At 38.0% G+C, this 22,182-nt stretch overlaps 1 protein-coding gene and 2 long non-coding RNA genes across 6 annotated transcripts in view; 2 read left to right on the plus strand and 1 right to left on the minus strand.

The window, feature by feature from the left end:
• LOC143419547 (uncharacterized) overlaps window positions 1–22,182 on the minus strand; it is a 43,106-nt gene that overhangs the window by 9,349 nt on the left and 11,575 nt on the right. The gene's annotated exons all lie outside the window — the stretch shown is intronic.
• Window positions 10,175–12,737, plus strand: LOC143419544 (uncharacterized). The gene is made up of 2 exons (XR_013099547.1): window positions 10,175–11,672; window positions 12,101–12,737. It is a non-coding gene; the product is annotated as an uncharacterized LOC143419544 (long non-coding RNA).
• On the plus strand, window positions 16,620–22,030 carry LOC143419545 (uncharacterized). 4 transcript variants are annotated; one of them, XM_076886734.1, is made up of 3 exons: window positions 16,620–20,140; window positions 21,702–21,816; window positions 21,933–22,030. In XM_076886734.1, exons 1-3 carry the CDS (start codon window positions 16,667–16,669, stop codon window positions 21,989–21,991), a joined length of 3,648 nt encoding a protein of 1,215 aa, XP_076742849.1. In that variant the 5' UTR covers window positions 16,620–16,666; the 3' UTR covers window positions 21,992–22,030. The 4 variants fall into 4 exon arrangements, 3 of the variants coding, with proteins under 3 accessions (XP_076742849.1, XP_076742850.1, XP_076742851.1); XM_076886735.1 differs by lacking the exon at window positions 21,933–22,030 and having other exon boundaries at window positions 21,700–21,787; XM_076886736.1 differs by lacking the exons at window positions 21,702–21,816; window positions 21,933–22,030 and having other exon boundaries at window positions 16,620–19,737; window positions 20,060–20,129.

Genomic DNA, 22,182 nt, shown 5'->3' on the forward strand with positions numbered 1-22,182 from the left:
ATTCATGACTTTATAGAAGTTTTCTAACGTGCTTTTCTAAAATAATACATTCATGTCATTTTTTTGTTGATGTGTGGCTGTTTTCTTTATTATTATATTTAAATATTAGTCCAGTTCAACTAATTTGCTGTTTGATTTGCATCCCCTCACTGTCAGCCGTATCGACACTGTGAAATTACAGGTGAGAAGCTGGACTGATACTTTACCCTCAATTATTTGAAGAGTCAAGATGTAGTGACTCTGGTCAGTCAGAAAGAAAATCTGTTTACAGCAATGGTATGATTGGATACAAATATTGATATCTGGCACTAGTGCATCAATAACATAATGCAGGAGGAAGTATGACGTCCAGCCTTATTGATATTTTGCGACACATATTGTCCTTATTTTTGGCACAAACTCAACACAAACTCATGCATAAAAAAATTAAGCCCATCATACACACACATTCATATATATACATATGGAAAAATTGTAGCTTGAGATACAGTAGCTTGAGTGTGTTTTTTTAAACAAACAAACAAACAAACAACCTTTTTTGGGTTTTACCATCACAGAAAGGCTTTATTTCCCCATAGCTATTGTCGAACAATCATTTTTAAAATATTTTAATTAGTTTATTTGTAAACCTATTATAAACCTACATAGGTTTTTATGTTTTTATTTTCTGTGCTAAATGCATTGAATTTAAGTATCATTAAATGTGCTATATCAATAAAACTGCCATTGCTATATGTGTAGTTTTGAGTAATAAGGTCACTCGAGTGAGAATACTTTTCATGTGCTTGCACTGTGTTTGAGAATTAAACAAATTCTGAAGTAACTTTGACTGCACTACATCGTGGTTAGTTACATTATAGATTTTAAATAAACAAAAAATATATATATAACAAAAAATCTGTGCTTTTTGTATAATGACACATTATACAAAGGGCAGAGATACAAATTTGGGTAATGGATATCTGACAAATGAATCTTGCATGCCTAGATGTCACTAGTGGCAGGGTTTGCTTAATTTGAGTGAAATAGCACTTTAAGGTCTGTGGGAAAAGAAAAAAAAATCACATTTCACTAATGTAGGTCTAGGAGATGCAAACAGCCAGAGGTGGGACCAAGTCATGTGACTCGAGTCCACACCTCTGCAAACAGCCAATACAAAACAATTGTCTTTTGTCATCACGGCCACAGAGGTTATTTCTCCAACTTTATTAAAATACAGAGAAAATCACATAAAGCTTCTGAGATGGAGGGTGTGTGTGTGTACTCTTCGGACAAATGTTCACTATGAGAATACCAGCTCTTCCTCTCGCTTGTCGCTAATTGACCGACAGCGTTCATGCGCACATTTCTCACTAATTTCGCATTTGCTATTCCAGCAGTGGCCGAAGCGCGTCTCGAGGAATACATTCCACCCTCACGGCAGCGGAGTCCGTCATCGACGTCCCCTCCCCTCTTACAAATGTGATGTTTTGTTTGATAATCAAATCTCTGCGATTTAGACACACACACACACACACACACACACACACACACACACACACACACACACACACACACACACACACACACACAAGCTTTCACAAACTGTTTCTTATAGAAAAAAACCGCCAGCATTAAATTTGGGATTTTTCGATTTTTTAAAGCCAGTTGGAGAAAATGTGCGCGCATACTCTGATTTAAAATATAAAGAGTACAAGGGCGCAGAGAGACATGCGCACAGGCAAGGCAACACATTTAGAAAACTCCAAAGTCATCCAGTTTGCTCTAATCATTACAATTAGTCGTGAATTATCACCGGACTCTGACAGACGTTCCTTGTAACTCTCTTTTATTTCCACCCCGCGCTAATCAGCGGCTCTCATTACAAACGCTGATTAAACTGCAAATTACCCAGCAGCGGCCCCGTCCGCGCCTACCAGTGCCTCGCTCAATATCAATTAAGTCTAGCAGCCCGTCTGTAGTCTCACGGCGCCTCCAAATGCTTGATAGTGCCACTTATTAGTTTGGAAAACTCGGAAAATACCAATAATCAACGGCCATGAAGCTGTAGGGAAGGAGCCCGGGGTTTTCCCACCACTCAAATGCAATCACAGCAGCTTTGCCCAGTAAAGGATTTCTCCTCCGCTGCTGAAGGAACACCCATCATCTTTTATTCATGTTTACTCGGGAAGACGAGGGAATAATATATACTACAGGAGCTTATATCTTTAGCTAAGAAGAAAAAAAAAAGACATCCATGGCAGATCTCCAATTTAGCATCATTAGATCGATCTGGTTGCAGAGAAAATGAAACACTCTCTACCCTCTTATGCTAACCGATTTAGCCTTGGTATAGTACAATTTAAGAATAACTAATTATAATGATTTTGTATTGGAAGAGAATCCCTGTCTTGCCCCATTAGTGCTGCTCAACAAGAGAGCTTTGAAAACATCTACACAAGCAGTGGAAATAGTATTCACACTACTTTTTATATAGTAGGGAAACATGGAGGTAAATCACTACATTACTAGCACAAGTCTTCAATTAAAATAAATTCTATATTGATTAATCATTAATAATCCAATGATGATAATAATAATAATACCATAGTAATGAATTATTTTTCATATGATGCTGGGTTTTTTGTACTATAAATGCAGTAGGAAGTGTCATATGCAAGTATTCAAGTACAAGCAAATTCCACTTAATTAGCGTGTTTTAACATAATTATCATATTTGTAATCATATATTAAACACTGCTATGTAAAAGTATCAAATAACTTACCTTTACCATGTTAGTTTAGCTGTGGTTAAACTATGTTTGGTTTCACATTTGGTTGTATAGCAATATGTTTATTTTATCATATTTTGGGGACTGAGCATGTGCAGTGATTAATGAGTCACCATGTGCCAGGGTTTAAAAGTGCCACATCTAAATGAAAATCTTAAGTTCAGGTGGTAGAGTATCAAATGTAATCACATATAAACTAAGTCTGCAGATTTTTGGCAGCACAAATATTAGTGCCGTAAGTCAACACAGCATGTAGATTTTATCCACTTGTACATATTTTGAGGCAGGATATATAAAAAACAAACTAACAACCAAATTAAAAAATAGATATTGTATATTGAATAAAGGCAAATTGCTTTACAAGAAACAACACCACCCCTAGCCTGTAAGTCTTTCGACCTACTGCCTACAACAATTAAATGGTAAATGGTATCACATTTACTTTATGCTAAGGTAAAAAATATTCCATTGTAACAAGTAAAAGTCTTGAATTCAAATGTAAACAAAGCAAAATTATTACATTTAAGAGAACTGTACCATAATAATAATAAAGTTTTTCTTTGGACGTTGGCTGCCTGTTCACTCATTTTCAAGCCATTCCTTGAATCTGACTGCAGACTTCAGACTAATATTTTTCTTTGTTTGTTGAATGATTATGAATCGTTCAAGCTTAAAAGAGGCTCCTAACTCAAGGAGTCAACCAGTGTTGTGTCTACACACGTAATTGACAACTTAGCAGAGAAGTAATTTTATATATACCTTTAGGCACTAGCACTAAACATTTTGAGGAAACTAGACAAAAGAAGAAGCATCAGGCTTAAAAGATATCTGCATCAGATATACAGATCTGAAAGTTACATCCTTAAAAAATAGGAAAAAATATAGCATAGACCTGACACAGGACCTAAGAGATGCATCTGACCCTTCAGTTGATCCATCTACCTTAGCCTCATCAGAAATGGTCTCAGTGGAAGGGTGGCTGTCGAGAAGCCATTCTTAAGAAAAGCAAACAGAGAGAAAAGGCTGAGATATGCCTAACTACACGAGCACAGGACTGAAAATCAGTGGTAAAAACATCTTTAGTGAGCATCTAAGGCCTTCTGTCTTCTAGCCAACATCCAAAGAAGAGCTTCAATAAGCCTGGAGAATTATTCCTGAAGATTACTTCAAGAAATTACAAGAAAGCTTACCTAAGATATTTCAGACTGAATTGTAATAACTCTGGGGGGGTTTTTTTTCGCCTCGTATTTCCATTTAAGTCTGTACCTAGATTACCACCTTTACTTTACTACTTTCCAAGCAAAATATAATGAAATCAAGGGTGGCTCAAGAGTTTTTCACAGTACTGTATGTTTGAATTTCTACATAATTTGAGTATGTGCACATTAAAAGATCTATATGACCCAAAACTGGGATTTATTAGATGAAGTGGAATTGCATTATGAGACACAACACCATCACTGCAAACCTGATTACTGCCTCTAATCCAATTTGACCTGATACATACAACAATCTGTTGTGTGGCCCTGTTTCCTTTTATTTCACTTTATTCTGAATGTTTCTTACTTAAATTATGCTTGTGTGCATAATTCTATCAGTGACAAGATTCAATTAAATTCACCCTAGTGCATGAAAAACAAGACTACTGAAGCTGTATTTAGCACAGTTTCTCTTTTATGGATAATGCGGGACATTAGGTGTCTTTTTGCATTTTGTGAGAGTGGGTCTCACAGGTGGAAACTTTTTCTCTTGCTCAAATAAAAGAAGTTGTACTCCTTTCCCAGCACTAACTTCACAAGTGTGCTGCTGTTCCAAAGCTTTTAATGTGCAAGAATATTGTAAACCCTTAATGTTATTGGGAAAGCTGAGGTCTCTAGTATATAAATATATATATTTTGATACAGGCAGCCATGTAAAGTACTGTGAAATTGATTCATTTTGTTATAGATCACACAAATCAATATTAAATACACAAAGATTCAAATGATATTGAATTTTGTGTCTTTGTAACACAGCTTTATAAGGCATGTCAATCGTATCATTTAAGTGATCTATTGGGTAAATAAAAAAAGGCTGATTTTGAGGCTTATAAACCTTAACTTACACACACAATATTTGTGTATACACAGTTTAATTCGTAAAGAAACTAAATATACAAATCTTGTGAAAAATAGCAAGGAATAATATTATGGACATTTCTTTCTTTTGCTTTAGAAAAAGAAGATGCATTAATCCATGCAAATCTATAATCTGACATCATTAGATTATTAGAGTCTTATTCTCTATTCAATTCCATTCAGTTCAATTAAATTCAGTTGAGTTCTATTCAATTGTTTCTTCTTCACTCGCCTTTTTCATTCACTGTGTTTATACACAACTCTGAATTGCATCATTAGTTATTATTAACATTTGGCTCTTTTAGACAGTGTCTTTTGTCCTGTCTTCCCCCATCAACCACAACAGGTCATGGCAGGTGAGCCTGGTTATGCTGGAGGTTTCTTCCTGTTAAACGGGAGTTTTTTCTTCCAACTATTGCCTAGTGCTTACACAAAGGGGGTCATTTGATTGTTGGGGTTTTCTTTACCTTCTGGCTGTAGCTCAGGATGCAGAGCAGGCCATCTACCAATATTGTTCAATTGGTGGCTGCTCCAGCATGCATGTCAAATATCCTTGGGCAAGATACTAACCCCAAGTTGCTCTCCGATACATCTGGGTCTGAATGTGTGTGTATGTCAGATAAAAAGTACTCAAGCATGGAAAAAAGTGCTTGTATGACAGGGTGAATGAGATACGTTGTATAAAGTTTTGAGTGCTCACGTAGAGTAGAAATGTGCTATATAAGAGCGATTTATTGTGGGGTCTTTAGCTTACTGTGATTTGGCACAATATAAAGCATCAAATGCAAGTATTCAAGTACCAATAAATTGTACATGTGAGATATTTCCAAAAGTCTCCATATTATTAAATTATAATGAAATATTACATATATAATGAAATATTTAAATCTTCATAATATTAAACTCACACCAATCAAACAGTGATGGTTGATTAGTTTGGGTGTTTTTTTGTTTTGTTTTTCTTTTAGATTAGGTTTTTAAAGTTACCCAAAATATTTATTTGTTGTATATTGAGAGGCTCATGTGTAATTAGTGTGAATGCTTGAAAAGCATTCACAGTATTGTTCTTCTAATCTTTATTAGTGTGAATGCTTGAAAAGCATTCACAGTATTGTTATTCGAATCTTTATTATTAGTGTGAATGCTTGAAAAGCATTCACAGTATTGTTCTTCTAATCTTTATTAGTGTGAATGCTTGAAAAGCATTCACAGTATTGTTATTCAAATCTTTATTATTAGTGTGAATGCTTGAAAAGCATTCACAGTATTGTTCTTCTAATCTTTATTCTATTTTATTATTATTCTGTATTCCGTACGTTTTTTGTAATCTATCTCCTTCAAAACCGTTCAACTTAGAAAAACCATTTAAACACCGTTAGATTCCTATTCTTTTGGACAACATTGCTTCTATTTTTCTCACTTTTAACATTTATATTTTTAATTTTATTCAACTTTTTTCAACAAAAATTTATAATGTATTTCAATGGGGAGACCCTTCAAATTCTCATTCAACTTCCTCCTCTTTAAACTGTATCTACTTCCACATACATTGACATAGAGCCACCATTCAAACTTTAAAACGAAGACAAGACATTCAACTATTCAACTTGTATTTATCTTTTCAATATCTATTATACTTTTTCTTCAGTTCCAGTTTAAGTTTCATGATGTTTTTTCACCCGTTTCAAAGTTTATAATGGGTGTGTATGGGACGGAATGTTGGGGCTAGAGTGAGACAGCTCAACTGCTAGAGTGAGAGGAGCAAAAAAATTAATCTTAAAATCTTTTTTAAAACTGCTGCTGTGTCCGCAGCGTTTGCTCTACAGGTATGATTTTACCCTCAAAACGTAGCCATCGCTGTCCTCTTTCATCCAATGTGTTTACTATTGTCCTAGGTGTTATGGTTCTTTCGTAAATGTCACCAATGCACAGCCTCCTCCCTCCAACTCTTCCATAGACTCTAATGTTAAAATGGCTCAGAAGGTTGGTTTGAAAATCAGAAGAGCATGGTGTCTTTACACTGTCACCACGTCCATATAATAAACTCCACAGGCATGAAAACTGAGAATTCAGTAGACTAGACATTGCTGTCACTCACGGTGAAAGAATTTTGTCAATACGACTTTTACTTTTCATTTGGGAACGATTTGTTTCGGCCTGACTTTTCTGTTCATTTTAAGCAGCAAAAGTGAGGCGCATGTCTGTGTACGTGTGTATGGAGCCATTGGGTGCAGTCACTATAGCAACCAGGCTCACACCTGCCTGCTTAACGAGCTCTGCCTGCCACTGTACCAAGATTCATCTTAAGCACTTCTCTTTCAACTGCTGCTGTGTCCACAGTGTTACAGCCATCATTTTACCCTCAAATTGTCGCCATTATTGTTCTCTTTCCAACACCGTATCTTTCAAAGCTCAGGCATTTAAACTTTTTAAACTGTGTGGATCAAAGTAGAGGGATCACATTTGAGTCATTCAGTGATTCAAAGAATATGACCTTTTAATATTCATTCAGATGTTTTCTGACTCTAAATGTTCTTTTCTCATTTCTTAGGGTTTTCTAATTTACATTTAAAACATTTTCAGTTTTTTTCCAACTCCTTCTTCTGTGTAACCTTCAGCTTTTAGCAGTTCAGCACCTTTGTTTTCAGGTTAAATTCGTTTTTTTTTTTTTGTTTTTTTTTTTAATCTCATTCAATATTTTTAACTCAAAATTCAGCAATTAATTCATTTCAGTGCATACATTCAGATTCAAGCATTCACACTGCAGTTTCTTCAGAAAATGCACTTTCTAGTTAGTGTGAATGCTTGAAAAGCATTCACAGTATTGTTCTTCTAATCTTTATTCTATTTTATTATTATGGATTCCGTACGTTTTTTGTAATCTATCTCCTTCAAAACCGTTCAACTTAGAAAAACCATTCAAACACCATTAGATTCCTATTCTTTTGGATATGACTGCTTCTATTTTTCTCATTTTTAACATTTATATTTTTAATTTTATTCAACTTTTTTCAACAAAAATTTCCCATGTATTTCAATGGGGAGACCCTTCAAATTCTCATTCAACTTCCTCCTCTTTAAACTGTATCTACTTCCACATACATTGACATAGAGCCACCATTCAAACTTTAAAACGAAGACAAGACATTCAACTATTCAACTTGTATTTATCTTTTCAATATCTATTATACTTTTTCTTCAGTTCCAGTTTAAGTTTCATGATGTTTTTTCAGCCGTTTCAGAGTTTATAATGGGTGTGTATGGGACGGAATGTTGGGGCTAGAGTGAGACAGCTCAACTGCTAGAGTGAGAGGAGCAAAAAAATTAATCTTAAAATCTTTTTTAAAACTGCTGCTGTGTCCGCAGCGTTTGCTCTACAGGTATGATTTTACCCTCAAAACGTAGCCATCGCTGTCCTCTTTCATCCAATGTGTTTACTATTGTCCTAGGTGTTATGGTTCTTTCGTAAATGTCACCAATGCACAGCCTCCTCCCTCCAACTCTTCCATAGACTCTAATGTTAAAATGGCTCAGAAGGTTCGTTTGAAAATCAGAAGAGCATGGTGTCTTTCCACTGTCACCACGTCCATATAATAAACTCCACAGGCATGAAAACTGAGAATTCAGTAGACTAGACATTGCTGTCACTCACGGTGAAAGAATTTTGTCAATACGACCTATACTTTTCATTTGGGAACGATTTGTTTCGGCCTGACTTTTCTGTTCATTTTAAGCAGCAAAAGTGAGGCGCATGTCTGTGTACGTGTGTATGGAGCCATTGGGTGCGGTCACTATAGCAACCAGGCTCACACCTGCCTGCTTAACGAGCTCTGCCTGCCACTGTACCAAGATTCATCTTAAGCACTTCTCTTTCAACTGCTGCTGTGTCCACAGTGTTACAGCCATCATTTTACCCTCAAATTGTCGCCATTATTGTTCTCTTTCCAACACCGTATCTTTCAAAGCTCAGGCATTTAAACTTTTTAAACTGTGTGGATCAAAGTGGAGGGATCACATTTGAGTCATTCAGTGATTCAAAGAATATGACCTTTTAATATTCATTCAGATGTTTTCTGACTCTAAATGTTCTTTTCTCATTTCTTAGGGTTTTCTAATTTACATTTAAAACATTTTCAGTTTTTTTCCAACTCCTTCTTCTGTGTAACCTTCAGCTTTTAGCAGTTCAGCACCTTTGTTTTCAGGTTAAATTCGTTTTTTTTTTTTGTTTTTTTTTAATCTCATTCAATATTTTTAACTCAAAATTCAGCAATTAATTCATTTCAGTGCATACATTCAGATTCAAGCATTCACACTGCAGTTTCTTCAGAAAATGCACTTTCTAGTTATTATTATTATTATATTTTATCTATTCCGTACGTTTTTTGTAATCCTACTCCTTCAAAACCGTTCAACTTAGAAAAACCATTCAAACACCGTTAGATTCCTATTCTTTTGGACAACACTGCTTCTATTTTTCATATTTTTAACATTTATATTTTTAATTTTATTCAACTTTATTCAACAAAAATTTCCCAAAATTTCCCATGTATTTCAATGGGGAGACCCTTCAAATTCTCATTCAACTTATTCATTTTTAAACTCTTACTACTTCCACATACATTGACATAGAGCCACCATTCAAACTTTAAAACGAAGACAAGACATTCAACTATTCAACTTGTATTTATCTTTTCAATATCTATTATACTTTTTCTTCAGTTCCAGTTTAAGTTTCATGATGTTTTTTCACCCGTTTCAAAATTTATAATGGGTGTGTATGGGACGGAATGTTGGGGCTAGAGTGAGACAGCTCAACTGCTAGAGTGAGAGGAGCAAAAAAATTAATCTTAAAATCTTTTTTAAAACTGCTGCTGTGTCCACAGCGTTTGCTCTACAGGTATGATTTTACCCTCAAAACGTAGCCATGGCTGTCCTCTTTCATCCAATGTGTTTACTATTGTCCTAGGTGTTACGGTTCTTTCATAAATGTCACCAATGCACAGCCTCCTCCTTCCAACTCTTCCATAGACTCTAATGTTAAAATGGCTCAGAAGGTTCGTTTGAAAATCAGAAGAGCATGGTGTCTTTACACTGTCACCACGTCCATATAATAAACTCCACAGGCATGAAAACTGAGAATTTGGTAGACTAGAAGCTGCTGTCGCTCACGGTGAAAGAATTTTGTCAATACGACTTGTACTTTTAATTTGGGAACGATTTGTTTCGGCCTGACTTTTCTGTTCATTTTAAGCAGCAAAAGTGAGGCGCATGTCTGTGTCGTGTGTATGGAGCCATTGTCACTATAGCAACCAGGCTCACACCTGCCTGCTTAACGAGCTCTCTCTCACTCTGCCAAGGTTAAACCTAAAAATGTTAGATTGTAGTAAGATTAACTTTTTCAAAAGTACAATAAGACAGATTTGACAGGGTTTTGCCACAGATTAATAGTTTGTCACTAGTTAGTATATGCCAACTAAGTAGAGCATTGTGATTGGCACAAAGGTTTTTCAGATCTGGGCAGTTGGAGTCAGTTGATGACTTCAAAATCATCCTTTCTGACTGGATAATTAAAGCTCTCAGCATCTATCGGTCTGTAGTTAATTTCCCCACCTTTTAACTAACGTTTCACTAACCTAATCTCATTTAATGTCTCTGTTTATAGTCTGTATAGTTTATCTCCCCACGAATATACTCAAAGTAGTCTTAAAATAAAACCCACAAAACAGTTCAAGATTTAATACTTTTTATTTGCTCATTTAATGCCAGTTGCCCTGTTTTTCTGTATGTCACTCATTCGCTTATACTTGGGCAAAAAGGACCAATTTTTACACTAGTATAGTGTATTTTTTCCCTCTATCTCTCTATGTCTGTCACACACAGAGACCAACACACAGACATGTATATGCTCATTATTGCTGTTCAAACTGATGGTCAAATTTCCAAGCACCACCTGAACGCCTCATCTGTTTTTAACCTATCACTGGACCAACTGTCGTCATTCCGCTTTGCTCTCTGCTGTGGTAAGTACAGTACACTCAGTACTGCAGTGTTTTATTTTTATGATGGAAAAAATACATGTTTGACATTTAAACTCACATATCAAGTCCAACAGAGTTAAAAACAATTCAAAGAAGAAAGAAAGAAAAAAGAATAACCTTCGCTATCATTTATATACGTTTATTACGTTTTGCTGTTAGCAGCAGTGCTAACGCTAGCTTCAATGCTAATGCTAGCAACAATGCTAACGCTAGCTATAGTGCTAACACTAGCCTTAGCAGTTGTTAACTGACAAAAATAATATTCCTGTGATATTTCTTGCCGGTCAGTGAGACAAAAGTAAGAAATTAGCTTTATTATTGCCATTGTGGCTCAGTTTTAACAGTAAGAGTGCTAGCGCTAGCAGCATTGCTAGCGCTAGCAGCATTGCTAACGCTAGCTGCAATGCTAACGCTAGCTGCAATGCTAACGCTAGCTGCAATGCTAACACTAACTGAAGTGCTAATGCTAGCCGGAATGCTAGCGCTAGCAGCAATGCTAAGGCTAGTAACAGTCTAACAGTAGCCTTACATAAGTGGCAATACTTCAGTTAACTAGTTTGAATTGTAAAATGACTGCTGTATCAGTTGGTGTGCTATATTACTCTATAATTACCCTGCTGACTAGAAGTTCAGTGTATCATGTCGTGTGGGCTTTGTATTTCTGTTAGTCTGATAACACTGTACAGACAACTAACGTATTATTTCTCGTTTCTTTCAGGAACCTGACTGACACTGTGCTTTGCCTGGTAGGTGTGCACATACTGTAAGAGAAGTAGACCAAAATAAAAAAATTATATGACTAATATAAGCTGTAAAGTGATGGGTTCAAACTTTGTGCTAGACCTTTTAAACACAATTTTATAATAAATACACATAAGTGCAGCTTAACAATTGGGCTAAAATATTTTTTTCGTACATTTTTGTAGTCACACTACATGTGATTAATTAATGATTCACTCAATCATATTTGTATTTAAAAATATTATTGCTGAATTTAATTAAATATTTATTCTTTTAAAAAGTGCCCAATTATGCAACTTTTTGCACATGGCAGCCGACAACAGTTTAGCTTGAATATTTGTTTTGTCCTTTTGCAGTAGTCACATTTAGTTCATACAATTACCATGTGATATAATTTTAATAAAATTATTTTTTTTTCTTGTTTTTTGTTCAGAGTGTGTAGAAGAAGAAGAACAAGGACCAGATCTCCAGTCTTCTCTCTCACATCCCAACCCCCCAACCCCTCTATCCTCTGTCCTGCTCCACCTATTGTCTCTGCCTTCTTTCCATCTGTATTTCACTCTGTGGTTTGTGAGAAATTTTGCCAAACCAACAATCCTTTTGCGGTTTGATTTAAAGCCGTGTCTCTCCTGCTCTGTCTGTTCTCTCTGCTAAATTTTCTCTCTACCTGTTTTTCACTCTTGGCTTGCTGCTGAAAAACGCCAAGCCAACAAAGCAATAAAGAGTGCATATTTTGCCTCAACCTATGAACAAACTGAACAAACAAAGAAAAATCTGCGGTTTGATTTAAAGCCGTGTCTCTCCTGCTCTGTCTGTTCTCACTGCTAAATTTTCTCTCTACCTGTTTTTCACTCTTGGCTTGCTGCTGAAAAACGCCAAGCCATTAAAGCAATAAAGAGTGCATATATTGCCTCTACCTGAGAACAAACTGAACAAAGAAAACTAATTCACGGTTTGATTGTGATTTCCCAGCCGTGTCTCTCCTGCTCTGCCTGTTCTCTCTTCTAAATTTTCTCTCTACCTGTTTTTCACTCTTGGCTTGCTGCTGAAAAATGCCAAGCCAATAAAGAGAGTGCATAATATTCTCTCAACTGAAGAACAAACTGTCAAACGAAAGACAACTGTTTAAGACAAATAAAAACTGAAATATAAAAACAAAGACAACATCTCCTGGTGTGTGCCACTCTTATCTTGTGAACATATTTTCTAAAGACTAAGAAACACTTGCAGGTGTGTGAAAATGCCAAGGAAGCAGAAAAAGTCACAAGCTGCAAAACAACGCTGGAAAAAGTTTCATGAGTTTCACAAAGTACCAACATGTGAACAAGCTGAGTTTGATTTTCCTCAGAGCTCTGCAGAAGACAGTGTGTCTACAAAGACCAATTCTGACAGTGTCAAACAGGCAGGTCAACATGTTCCTGCACATGTACAACAGGTATCTTATGCTGATGCTGTAAAGAGTGGACTGCAGCATAAAGTTAATGAACAACATGAGGTGTCAAGTGCCCCACAGGTGGGTTATGCTGACTTTTTGAAAAGAGGCTGTCACAGTGATGTGGCAGGACCATCTCATGCAGAAAGAGTGAACCTTGAAAACCAGCCCTCTGTTATACATGTCTGTGCATCTCGCAGCCAGGCTCATCCTAAATATGGAGACTCCAGAAACAAGCAGTGCACATGTAACTCACTCACATTTCTTGCTTTCCTTCATGAGAATGAAAACATGACTACAGCTGACCTTAATCTGGTCTTGGATAAAGGTGATGTGATGTACAAAGAGGCCAAGAAAAGATTTCCTAAAAATATTCATTTGGCAACCGATGAGCTGCCAGACAAAGTTGATGCTCGCTGGTCTATGTATGATGTCGACATGACACAGCCTTCCCGGTATGGGACATTTGAAGAACCTCCAGAGGAAGCAGTAGATACCTTTCTCAGCTTAGAAGCAGGACTGAGCTGCCTGTTGTCAGATGTGCAGTATGCCTTATTGATTATGAGTGGATTGTGTATCGCAGTGTTCAGATCCACATCAGGCAAATATGGTTTCTTTGATCCACACTCCAGAACACCCAGTGGTCTTCCTCTATTACTACAGTCACGTAATCGTGGTACAGCTGTGATGCTGAAATTCACACTCCTCAGTGACATGATTAAGAGGATCCAAGATTCTTATGAAATGATGGAGATATCACCCTCTTGTAACTATGAACTGAAGCCTGTGCAGTTCTACAGTATGAGCACAGTCAACCTGAGTGATACTATCACAGACACAGTCTGCAGACCAACAGCTGCCACTGCTGTGGCATCTACTCACTCTGATACAACTGTTGATGAAGCAAACTCCTCTACTCCAAGGAGAAACACAACGACTGATCTGACTGAGAACATCTTTTGTCAAATGTCCATTTGTACGCCACCGGTGAAACAAAAAGAAGTTCACGTGACTCAGTTCACATCATATGAAGATCAGAATGAACCTCCTAATATACCAACTGAAGAACTATGCAGTGAATTAAGTTTCCTTCCATCAAGTGATGCTTTTTCATGTCAATCAAATGCTGCCATAACAAATGTTGCTGCCTGTGACCTTTCTGATATAGTTTTACAAAAACTGAAAAAAGTTAATAAACAACAAAGGCACAAAATGAAAAGAAGATTAATGGCATCAGAGAAACCCAGAAATCAGAGAAAAGAAAACCAAAAAAGGAGAGAACAACAAAAGTATGCTTCAAATAAAGATTACAAAGAAAAGAAAAAATCTTGCGCAAGCGAGACATATAAAAACAATCCTGAAGTTAAACAAAAACAACAACAGTATATGAAAAGACGTTACTGTGAAAATGATGAATTCAGAAAGAAACAAAAACAATATGTTAAAAAACGTTTTTCTGAGAATGCTACAGTTAGAAAGAAACAACAACAATATATTAAAAGACGCTACTGTGAGAACGATGAATTCAGAAAGAAACAACAACAATATATTAAAAGACGCTACTGTGAGAACGATGAATTCAGAAAGAAACAACAACAATATATTAAAAGACGCTACTGTGAGAACGATGAATTCAGAAAGAAACAACAACAATATATTAAAAGACGCTACTGTGAGAACGATGAATTCAGAAAGAAACAACAACAATATATTAAAAGACGCTACTGTGACAATGCTGACTTTAGACAAAAACAAAAAAACTATATAACTAAAAGGTATCAAGAAAACCCTGAATTCAGAGAGAGACAGAGATCTCGAGTGACTCAGCGTTATGCACGTGACAATGCATTCAGAGTAAGACACAGACAACTAATGAAACAACTAATGCGAGACAGGTATCAAAGTAATCTTGCATTCAGGATTATGCACAACATGAGATGTGCAATGAAAATAAAAAGGAAATACAGATGGGTGAACAGACAAACCCAAGAGAGTGACAACAGTGTGATCAACGAGGCCATATCTGTGTTCAAATCACAAATCAAAGCTGGACCATCATACCCATGTACTGTATGCTTCAAGGCTTCATTTCCAAACCAAGTGCGACCCTGCACAAGGTCAAAGTATGTCAAAAACCCACATGTAGTTGCAACATGTTTGACAGGAAAGTTTGTTCATGTTTGTGATGAAAACTGCAGAAATGAGCAGTGCAAAGTGCCTGATGAGAGAAAGAGAGAGTGGATATGTCACACCTGCCACGATCATCTTAAAAATGGATCCATGCCAGCACTTGCTGTTGCCAATAAGTTGGATCTTGCTGATATTCCAGCTGAACTTTCTGATCTCAACATACTGGAGAGACATCTCATAGCCAAGTGCATACCATTTGCCAAGATCATTCCTCTTCCCAAAGGCAGACAAAGAGCAATTAGAGGAAATGTGGTCTGTGTCCCATCAGAGGTACAGGAAACTGTTGAAACACTACCTCGACTGAGAATTAATTCTCAGGTGATCAGAGTAAAATTGAAGAGACGCTTGTCTTACAAAGGTCATCAGCTGTTTCAGACTGTAAGCTGGTCTAAACTTGTGCAAGCACTGCATAAACTCAAGCAGATTCATCCACAGTATAAGGATGTGAGCATCAGAGATGATGCTGAGCTGTGTGATCCAACTCTTCCTGATGAAGATGATGAGGATGATGATGATGAAAACATGAATGAGGACGATTATGATGAGGCTGATTTAATGGAAATTGACAGCTGTGAGAAAAATGCACTGAGTGAAGCACAAAATATAAATGAACAGGACATTGACATGTTACCCTGTGATGGTGAACAATCGCATGAACAGATGAGAGATGATTCAGAGCAAGCAGATGGACTGACTAATGGTGGTTTTGCACTCGAGTCCTGTTTGCAGCCCCCTGATGTGGCTGAGGAGATATTATGTTTCAGTGAAGGAATCTACTCTGTTGCTCCTGCAGAGAGAAACAATCCAATAAGTTTTTTCAAAACACCTAAACTGGAGGCCATGGCCTTCCCTGTGCAGTTTCCTACAGGCCAAAACACACTTGATGAAAGAAGGCTGATCAAAGTATCCCCCAGTGGGTATTTCAAATCAAGACTTTTCTGCATTGATGATCGTTTTGCCAAAGACACAAACTATTTATTCTTTGCACAGTTTGTGACTGAAATACACTTGGCTACATCCAGCATGACAGTACAGTTAAGGAAGGCAAAGCCTCTGACCAGAGATGGTAGAAAAATAACCTCAGGCATGTTACAAGATAAACATGAGGTGGAGAAACTGGTGCGAAATAAAGATGCAGTGAGATTCATGCAGCCTCTGAGAGGAACCCCAGCCTATTGGGAGAAAACAACAAGAGATCTTTTTGCCATGATCAGACAGTTGGGAACTCCCACGTTCTTTTGCACATTTTCAGCTGCTGAAATGCGCTGGCCTGAAGTGATCGAGGCAATAACAAGGCAGCAAGGTGAACAAGTGAATTTTGAAGGACTCGACTGGTCAGCAAAGTGTGACATCCTGAGAAGCAATCCTGTCACAACAATGCGCATGTTTGACAAGAGAGTTGAAGCATTATTCAGAGATTTACTCTTATCTCCTGCAGAGCCACTTGGCAAAGTCATTGACTACTTTTACAGAGTTGAGTTTCAGCACAGAGGAAGCCCACACATACACTGCCTCCTGTGGGTAGAAGGTGCTCCTGTGTTTGAGGAGGATGATGAGCAAACTGTTCTTGATTTTATAAACAAATACATCACAGCTCAGCTGCCTGATCCACATAAACAACCTGAACTGTACAAAAAAGTAACAGAAGTGCAAAAACACAGTAAGAACCACACAAAGACGTGCTTTAGGAGTTTAAGCTCCGGGTGCCGTTTTGGTTTTCCCAAACCACCCTGCAATGAGACAATGATCACAAGACCCAGTGAGGATGATGCACTGGAAGTAGAAACGGCAAAGAACAAGCTCAGACCACTGAACCAGCTGCTGAATGAACCTGAAACTGCTTCCATGAGTTTAGAGCAGCTCTTGGAAAGATGCAAGTTGACACATGCAGAATATGAGAGATACCTGAATAAAATGAACATGAGGAGTACGATCATACTAAAGCGTGATCCAAAAGACTCTTGGATAAACGGCTATAATCCACATCTGCTTGAAGCCTGGAACAGTAATATCGACATAAGCTTTGTTTTAGATGCTTTTGGTGCTGCAAATTATTTAATGAAATATATATCAAAAAAAGAGGGCGGGCTATCTGAGTACCTGAAAACTGTCATTGAGAACTCCCATAAGGACAGTGTAAATGAGTGCGATGAAATGAGAGCCGTCATGCAGGCATATTCAAAGAAGCGAGAGATCAGTGCACAGGAGTGTGTTGCTCGTGCATGTGGTCTTCACATGAAGCAATGCTCACGTGCTGTAATATTCATTCCAACTGATGATAATCCTGTGAAAATGAGTCGTCCCCTGTCAGTTCTGGACAACACAACACCTGAGTCTTCCAATGTTTGGATGACATCTTTGAATGACAAATACAAAGCCAGACCTGAAACACCAGAGTATGAGGAGATGTGCATGGCAGACTTTGCTGCTACTTGCAGGATTGTCTATGGCCAACAGAAAAAAGGTAAAGATGTTTTGCCCCTTCTCAATGAGATGGGGTTTGTGCAAAGGCGCAAAAACAATAAGCCTGCTATCATCAGATTTCACCGCTGCTCACAAGAAAAACATCCAGAGCAATATTACGGAAGACTGCTTAAACTGTACCTTCCTCATCGTTCAGACCACGAACTGAAAACACCATCGTTGCCAACCTATCAGGCTTTCTATGGTGCTGGCTGTGTACAGCTACCAGGTACTGACCATCTTGAGTACGTGCAACACATTGTCAAAAGAAACAGAGAAAAATATGAGAAAAACAGTGAGGAGATCGAGAGCGCTGTTGAGGAATATGAGCAGAACAGAGGTGTGACTGACGAATGGTGTAATCTGGCACCTGAATCAGATCTCGTAAGGTTGCCACTTGTCGAACAAGAAAGAGAGCGAGACAATGAAAATGAACAGGAAGATGTGCCCGACTACAGCCGTCAGGCTGATGCTTCAACAGAAGTCAGAGCCATCAGGGAACCCCCTGCTATTGATCCCACATTGTTACGTCAGATGTTTCAGAATCTGAACAAGAAGCAAGCCTGCATATTTTATGCAGTTAGAGACTGGTGCATTAAAAGAGTCTGTGCTCTAAATCCAGAGCAGTTTTTCTTTTATATTAATGGTGGTGCTGGAACAGGAAAATCACATCTTATCAAATGCATCTACTCAGAAGCATCTAAGATACTGAGCAAAGTGCCCAGATATGCAGACGACGTTGACATATCAAAACCCACCGTCCTGTTAACTGCTTTCACTGGGACTGCAGCTTTTAACATTTCTGGAACAACACTGCATTCTCTTCTCAAGCTGCCTAGAAGCTTAAAACCTCCCATTCAGGGACTTGGCAATCAGCTGGATGAAGTCAGATCAGAACTTTTGAATGCTGAAATAATCGTCATTGACGAAGTGTCTATGGTGTCAAGACATCTGTTTGCATATGTAGATGCAAGACTCAAACAGATCAAAGGGACTCGGAGACCCTTTGGAGGCATGTCAGTCATTGCTGTCGGAGACTTCTATCAGCTACCCCCAGTGCGACAGTCTAAACCTCTCTGTGTGCACGACCCGTCTGAGATCGACCTGTGGCGGGAGCATTTTCAGATGATCACTCTGACTGAGATTATGCGTCAGAAAGATGATGTTGTCTTTGCTGAGATGCTGAACAGAATTCGTGTAAAAGGAAAGTTGGATGAGCTTTGCGAAGCAGATAGAAATTTGTTGTTACAGGCCATAACTGAACCAGCCCATTGTCCGACTGATGCATTGCACATTTTTGCAACTAATAAAGAAGTGGATGCACACAACTCTTCAACACTGGCTCTGCTCCACACTCATATCATTGACATCCATGCAGATGATTATAGAAAAGATCCTAGAACTGGCAGAATGGCACTTCAAGACAGACCATTGAAAGGAGGTAAAAACGAGTTACCAGACACACTGAAAGTTGCAGAAGGAGCTCGTGTCATGCTCACCAGAAACATTGACATACAAAATGGTTTGGTTAATGGAGCTTTTGGAATACTACTTAGAGTAGTTTACTCTGAAAATGACCAACACATCATCAAGCTTGGACTTAAAATGGATAATGAGACATCTGGAAAGAATAACCGCACACCAGCAGACGATATGGTGTACATTGAGAGAGCAGAGGAGAATCTGAAGCAGAAAGGAGTGGTACGAAGACAGTTCCCAGTGAAGCTGGCCTTTGCATGTACAATACATAAGGTACAGGGTATGACAACTACATCAGCTGTTGTCTCTCTTAAGAGCATTTTTGAGCCCGGCATGGCCTACGTAGCTGTCAGTAGAGTGACGTCTCTCAGTGGACTGTATCTTCTTGATATGGAGGAGAAAAAAATATTCACCAACCCAGAAATCACTGCAGCGCTTGAGAACATGAGACAAGCCAACCTTGATGACATGATGCCTCTTCTACACGTGAGGCAAACACTGAGCAGGTCAGAGGTTTTCACCATTGTTCATCATAATACAGAGGGACTGCCAGCTCACATTAATGACATCAAAAGTCACCATGAATTGTGTCTAGCAGATGTTTTGTGCCTAACAGAAACACACCTGCGGGGCTCTTTTGTCGCAGAGAGTCTCCACTTGGAAAATTACAATTTGTTCAAACGCAACAGACACCTGTCCTACACAAACTTTCCCCAGATGGCAAACAGAAGTGGTGGTGGAGTTGCTGTTTATGTGAAAAGTGACATTCAAGTGCATGAAAAACAGTACATCCATAATGTAACTGACCTTGAATTTCTGGCTTTAAAGGTTGAAGCACCAGTCAGTGCTCTGATTGCAGTTGTATACAGACCTCCAGACTACACTCTGAGGCCATTCCTGAAAAACCTGGTAAGCCTATTAGACTCATTGGAGATCATGGACTGTCATCCCATCATAGTTTGTGGTGATTTTAATGAGAATGTTTTATCCAGTGCAAACAAACTAATCCTGGAGCTGTTTGAGTCTAGGGGATACGCACAGGTCATCACTGCCCCTACCACAGAGAAGAACACACTGCTTGACCTAATTTTCATTTCTCAGTCAGATCGATGTCTCCATTCTGGAGTCATGAAGACATACCATAGTTACCATGACCCAGTATACTGTGTATTGTCCTGTGATGATTCATGATCTAGATCTTTGAATACAGTAAGTAATTTCTATATTTTTGAATGACTTAAGAAAGTAGAGCGATATTTAAAAGTTGACGCCCTGCATTGCAGTATAATGTTTGAATTGTTTACATAAAATACAATTACATGAATTAAGTAATGATATCAGTAAAAGATGACAATTTTATTTATTACAGAAAATCTAAAATTCACTAACAGTAACCTATAAATGTCAGAAAAATCAAATATAGCAGTTTAAAATGAATAGTGTAGGCATATCCTCTCTGCAGCCAGGCTTCAACATCCTGCCAGGCTGCCCCAGTCTCACTGTGGCTGGGAGGGAGGGAGGGTGGACCAGAGGATTGCCTACACAACACATAAATGTTCAACAGCTTCTTCATTGTTTCTGAGAGAACAATAATGACTAAAGGTTGCTTTTTAAAAAAACAAACAAACAAACAAACAAACAAACAAACAAACAAACAAACAAACAAACCTAATTACAGCAATAATGACAGTTAAGCCACTTTATGTGTGCCTCTATTTTGAAATACTATTTACAAAAATGTTATTATTTTGGTTTGTTATAAACTTTAAACTTTTTCAAAAGTACACAATTATATTTTTGGACAAATTTTTCTATGAAACATAAATTTTTATGAGCTTTTATCATGTTTCGGCCAGTGCAATCATCAGGGTGGGTCTGGGTTGATAACTGCACATTTCTGGCCAGAAATGTTTCAGCAGTGTTACATATGTAGTGCATATGTTACACTTGCTTTCTGTTACCAGCTGATACCCTACATTTGTATAGACATTGGATGGTGTGAGGTTGGGGAGTTGAGTGGGGGGGGGGGTTTACGGTGGGAGCTGAGGGTGGGGGTGTTAGGTTTCCTTTTTTCTTTTTCTTTTTTAAGAGAGACACAGTCCTCCTGTGTCTTCTCCAAGCTTCACATGTAAGATCCAACAGTGTGAAGCACATAGCAGCTAGAAACTGTAATGCCACAGATCAGAGAGGCTTCATCATCACCATCTTCATCGCCGTACGATCAGAGCGTGAGACTTCACATCTGGAGCACAGGAGACATTCTGTGATAAGTCCTCCTTCTAGCTTGTCCCACAAGCAGTCGGTGAGATTTACTCACAACAAAAAGGGTTAATGACATAATTTCCATGAAAACATGTATTCATTCTTTGTAAAGTGTTTAAATTGTGTTTTCACTTGACCTTAGGAGTGTTAGAGTGTATTGTAATGTCTGTACTCAGGTGTTTCCCTCTGTGATCCATCCCCATCAGAGCTGAGACACTCAGGACTGAACAGACTGCACAGTTTCTGTGACCGAGCCTCCAAAACACCTTCTTTGAAACCACTCATGATAGAAGGGCTTCATATTTGCAGCAGCACTACTACAGGTATTCAGTTTATTACAGGATGTGTTTGTTTCTTAGGACCAGCTCTGAGTGCACACTACCTAACATATACACCTTTCTGTTCATTACAAACCAACTACTCTGGATCACACGGCCAGTTGGCAGGAATGTTGCTGCAGGAAAACATCCCTGGAGATCACCATCATTGTCAGACTGACTGTGCCTCCTCTGTGCAGTGTCAAGATCCTCCCTAAATGAGTGTGTAAGTTAACATTTTCATTATTTTATTCCCTTTGACAAGACAAGTATCACTGATATTTACATTTACAACTACATATGTTCCCGTTTTCTGCTCTTCTTTTAAAGTCCTCAGCTATCCTGCTTCTGTGCTGCTTGCCACACATCAAA

The sequence above is a fragment of the Maylandia zebra genome, linkage group LG7 (genome assembly GCF_041146795.1).
Source record: "Maylandia zebra isolate NMK-2024a linkage group LG7, Mzebra_GT3a, whole genome shotgun sequence".
Taxonomy (NCBI): domain Eukaryota; kingdom Metazoa; phylum Chordata; class Actinopteri; order Cichliformes; family Cichlidae; genus Maylandia; species Maylandia zebra.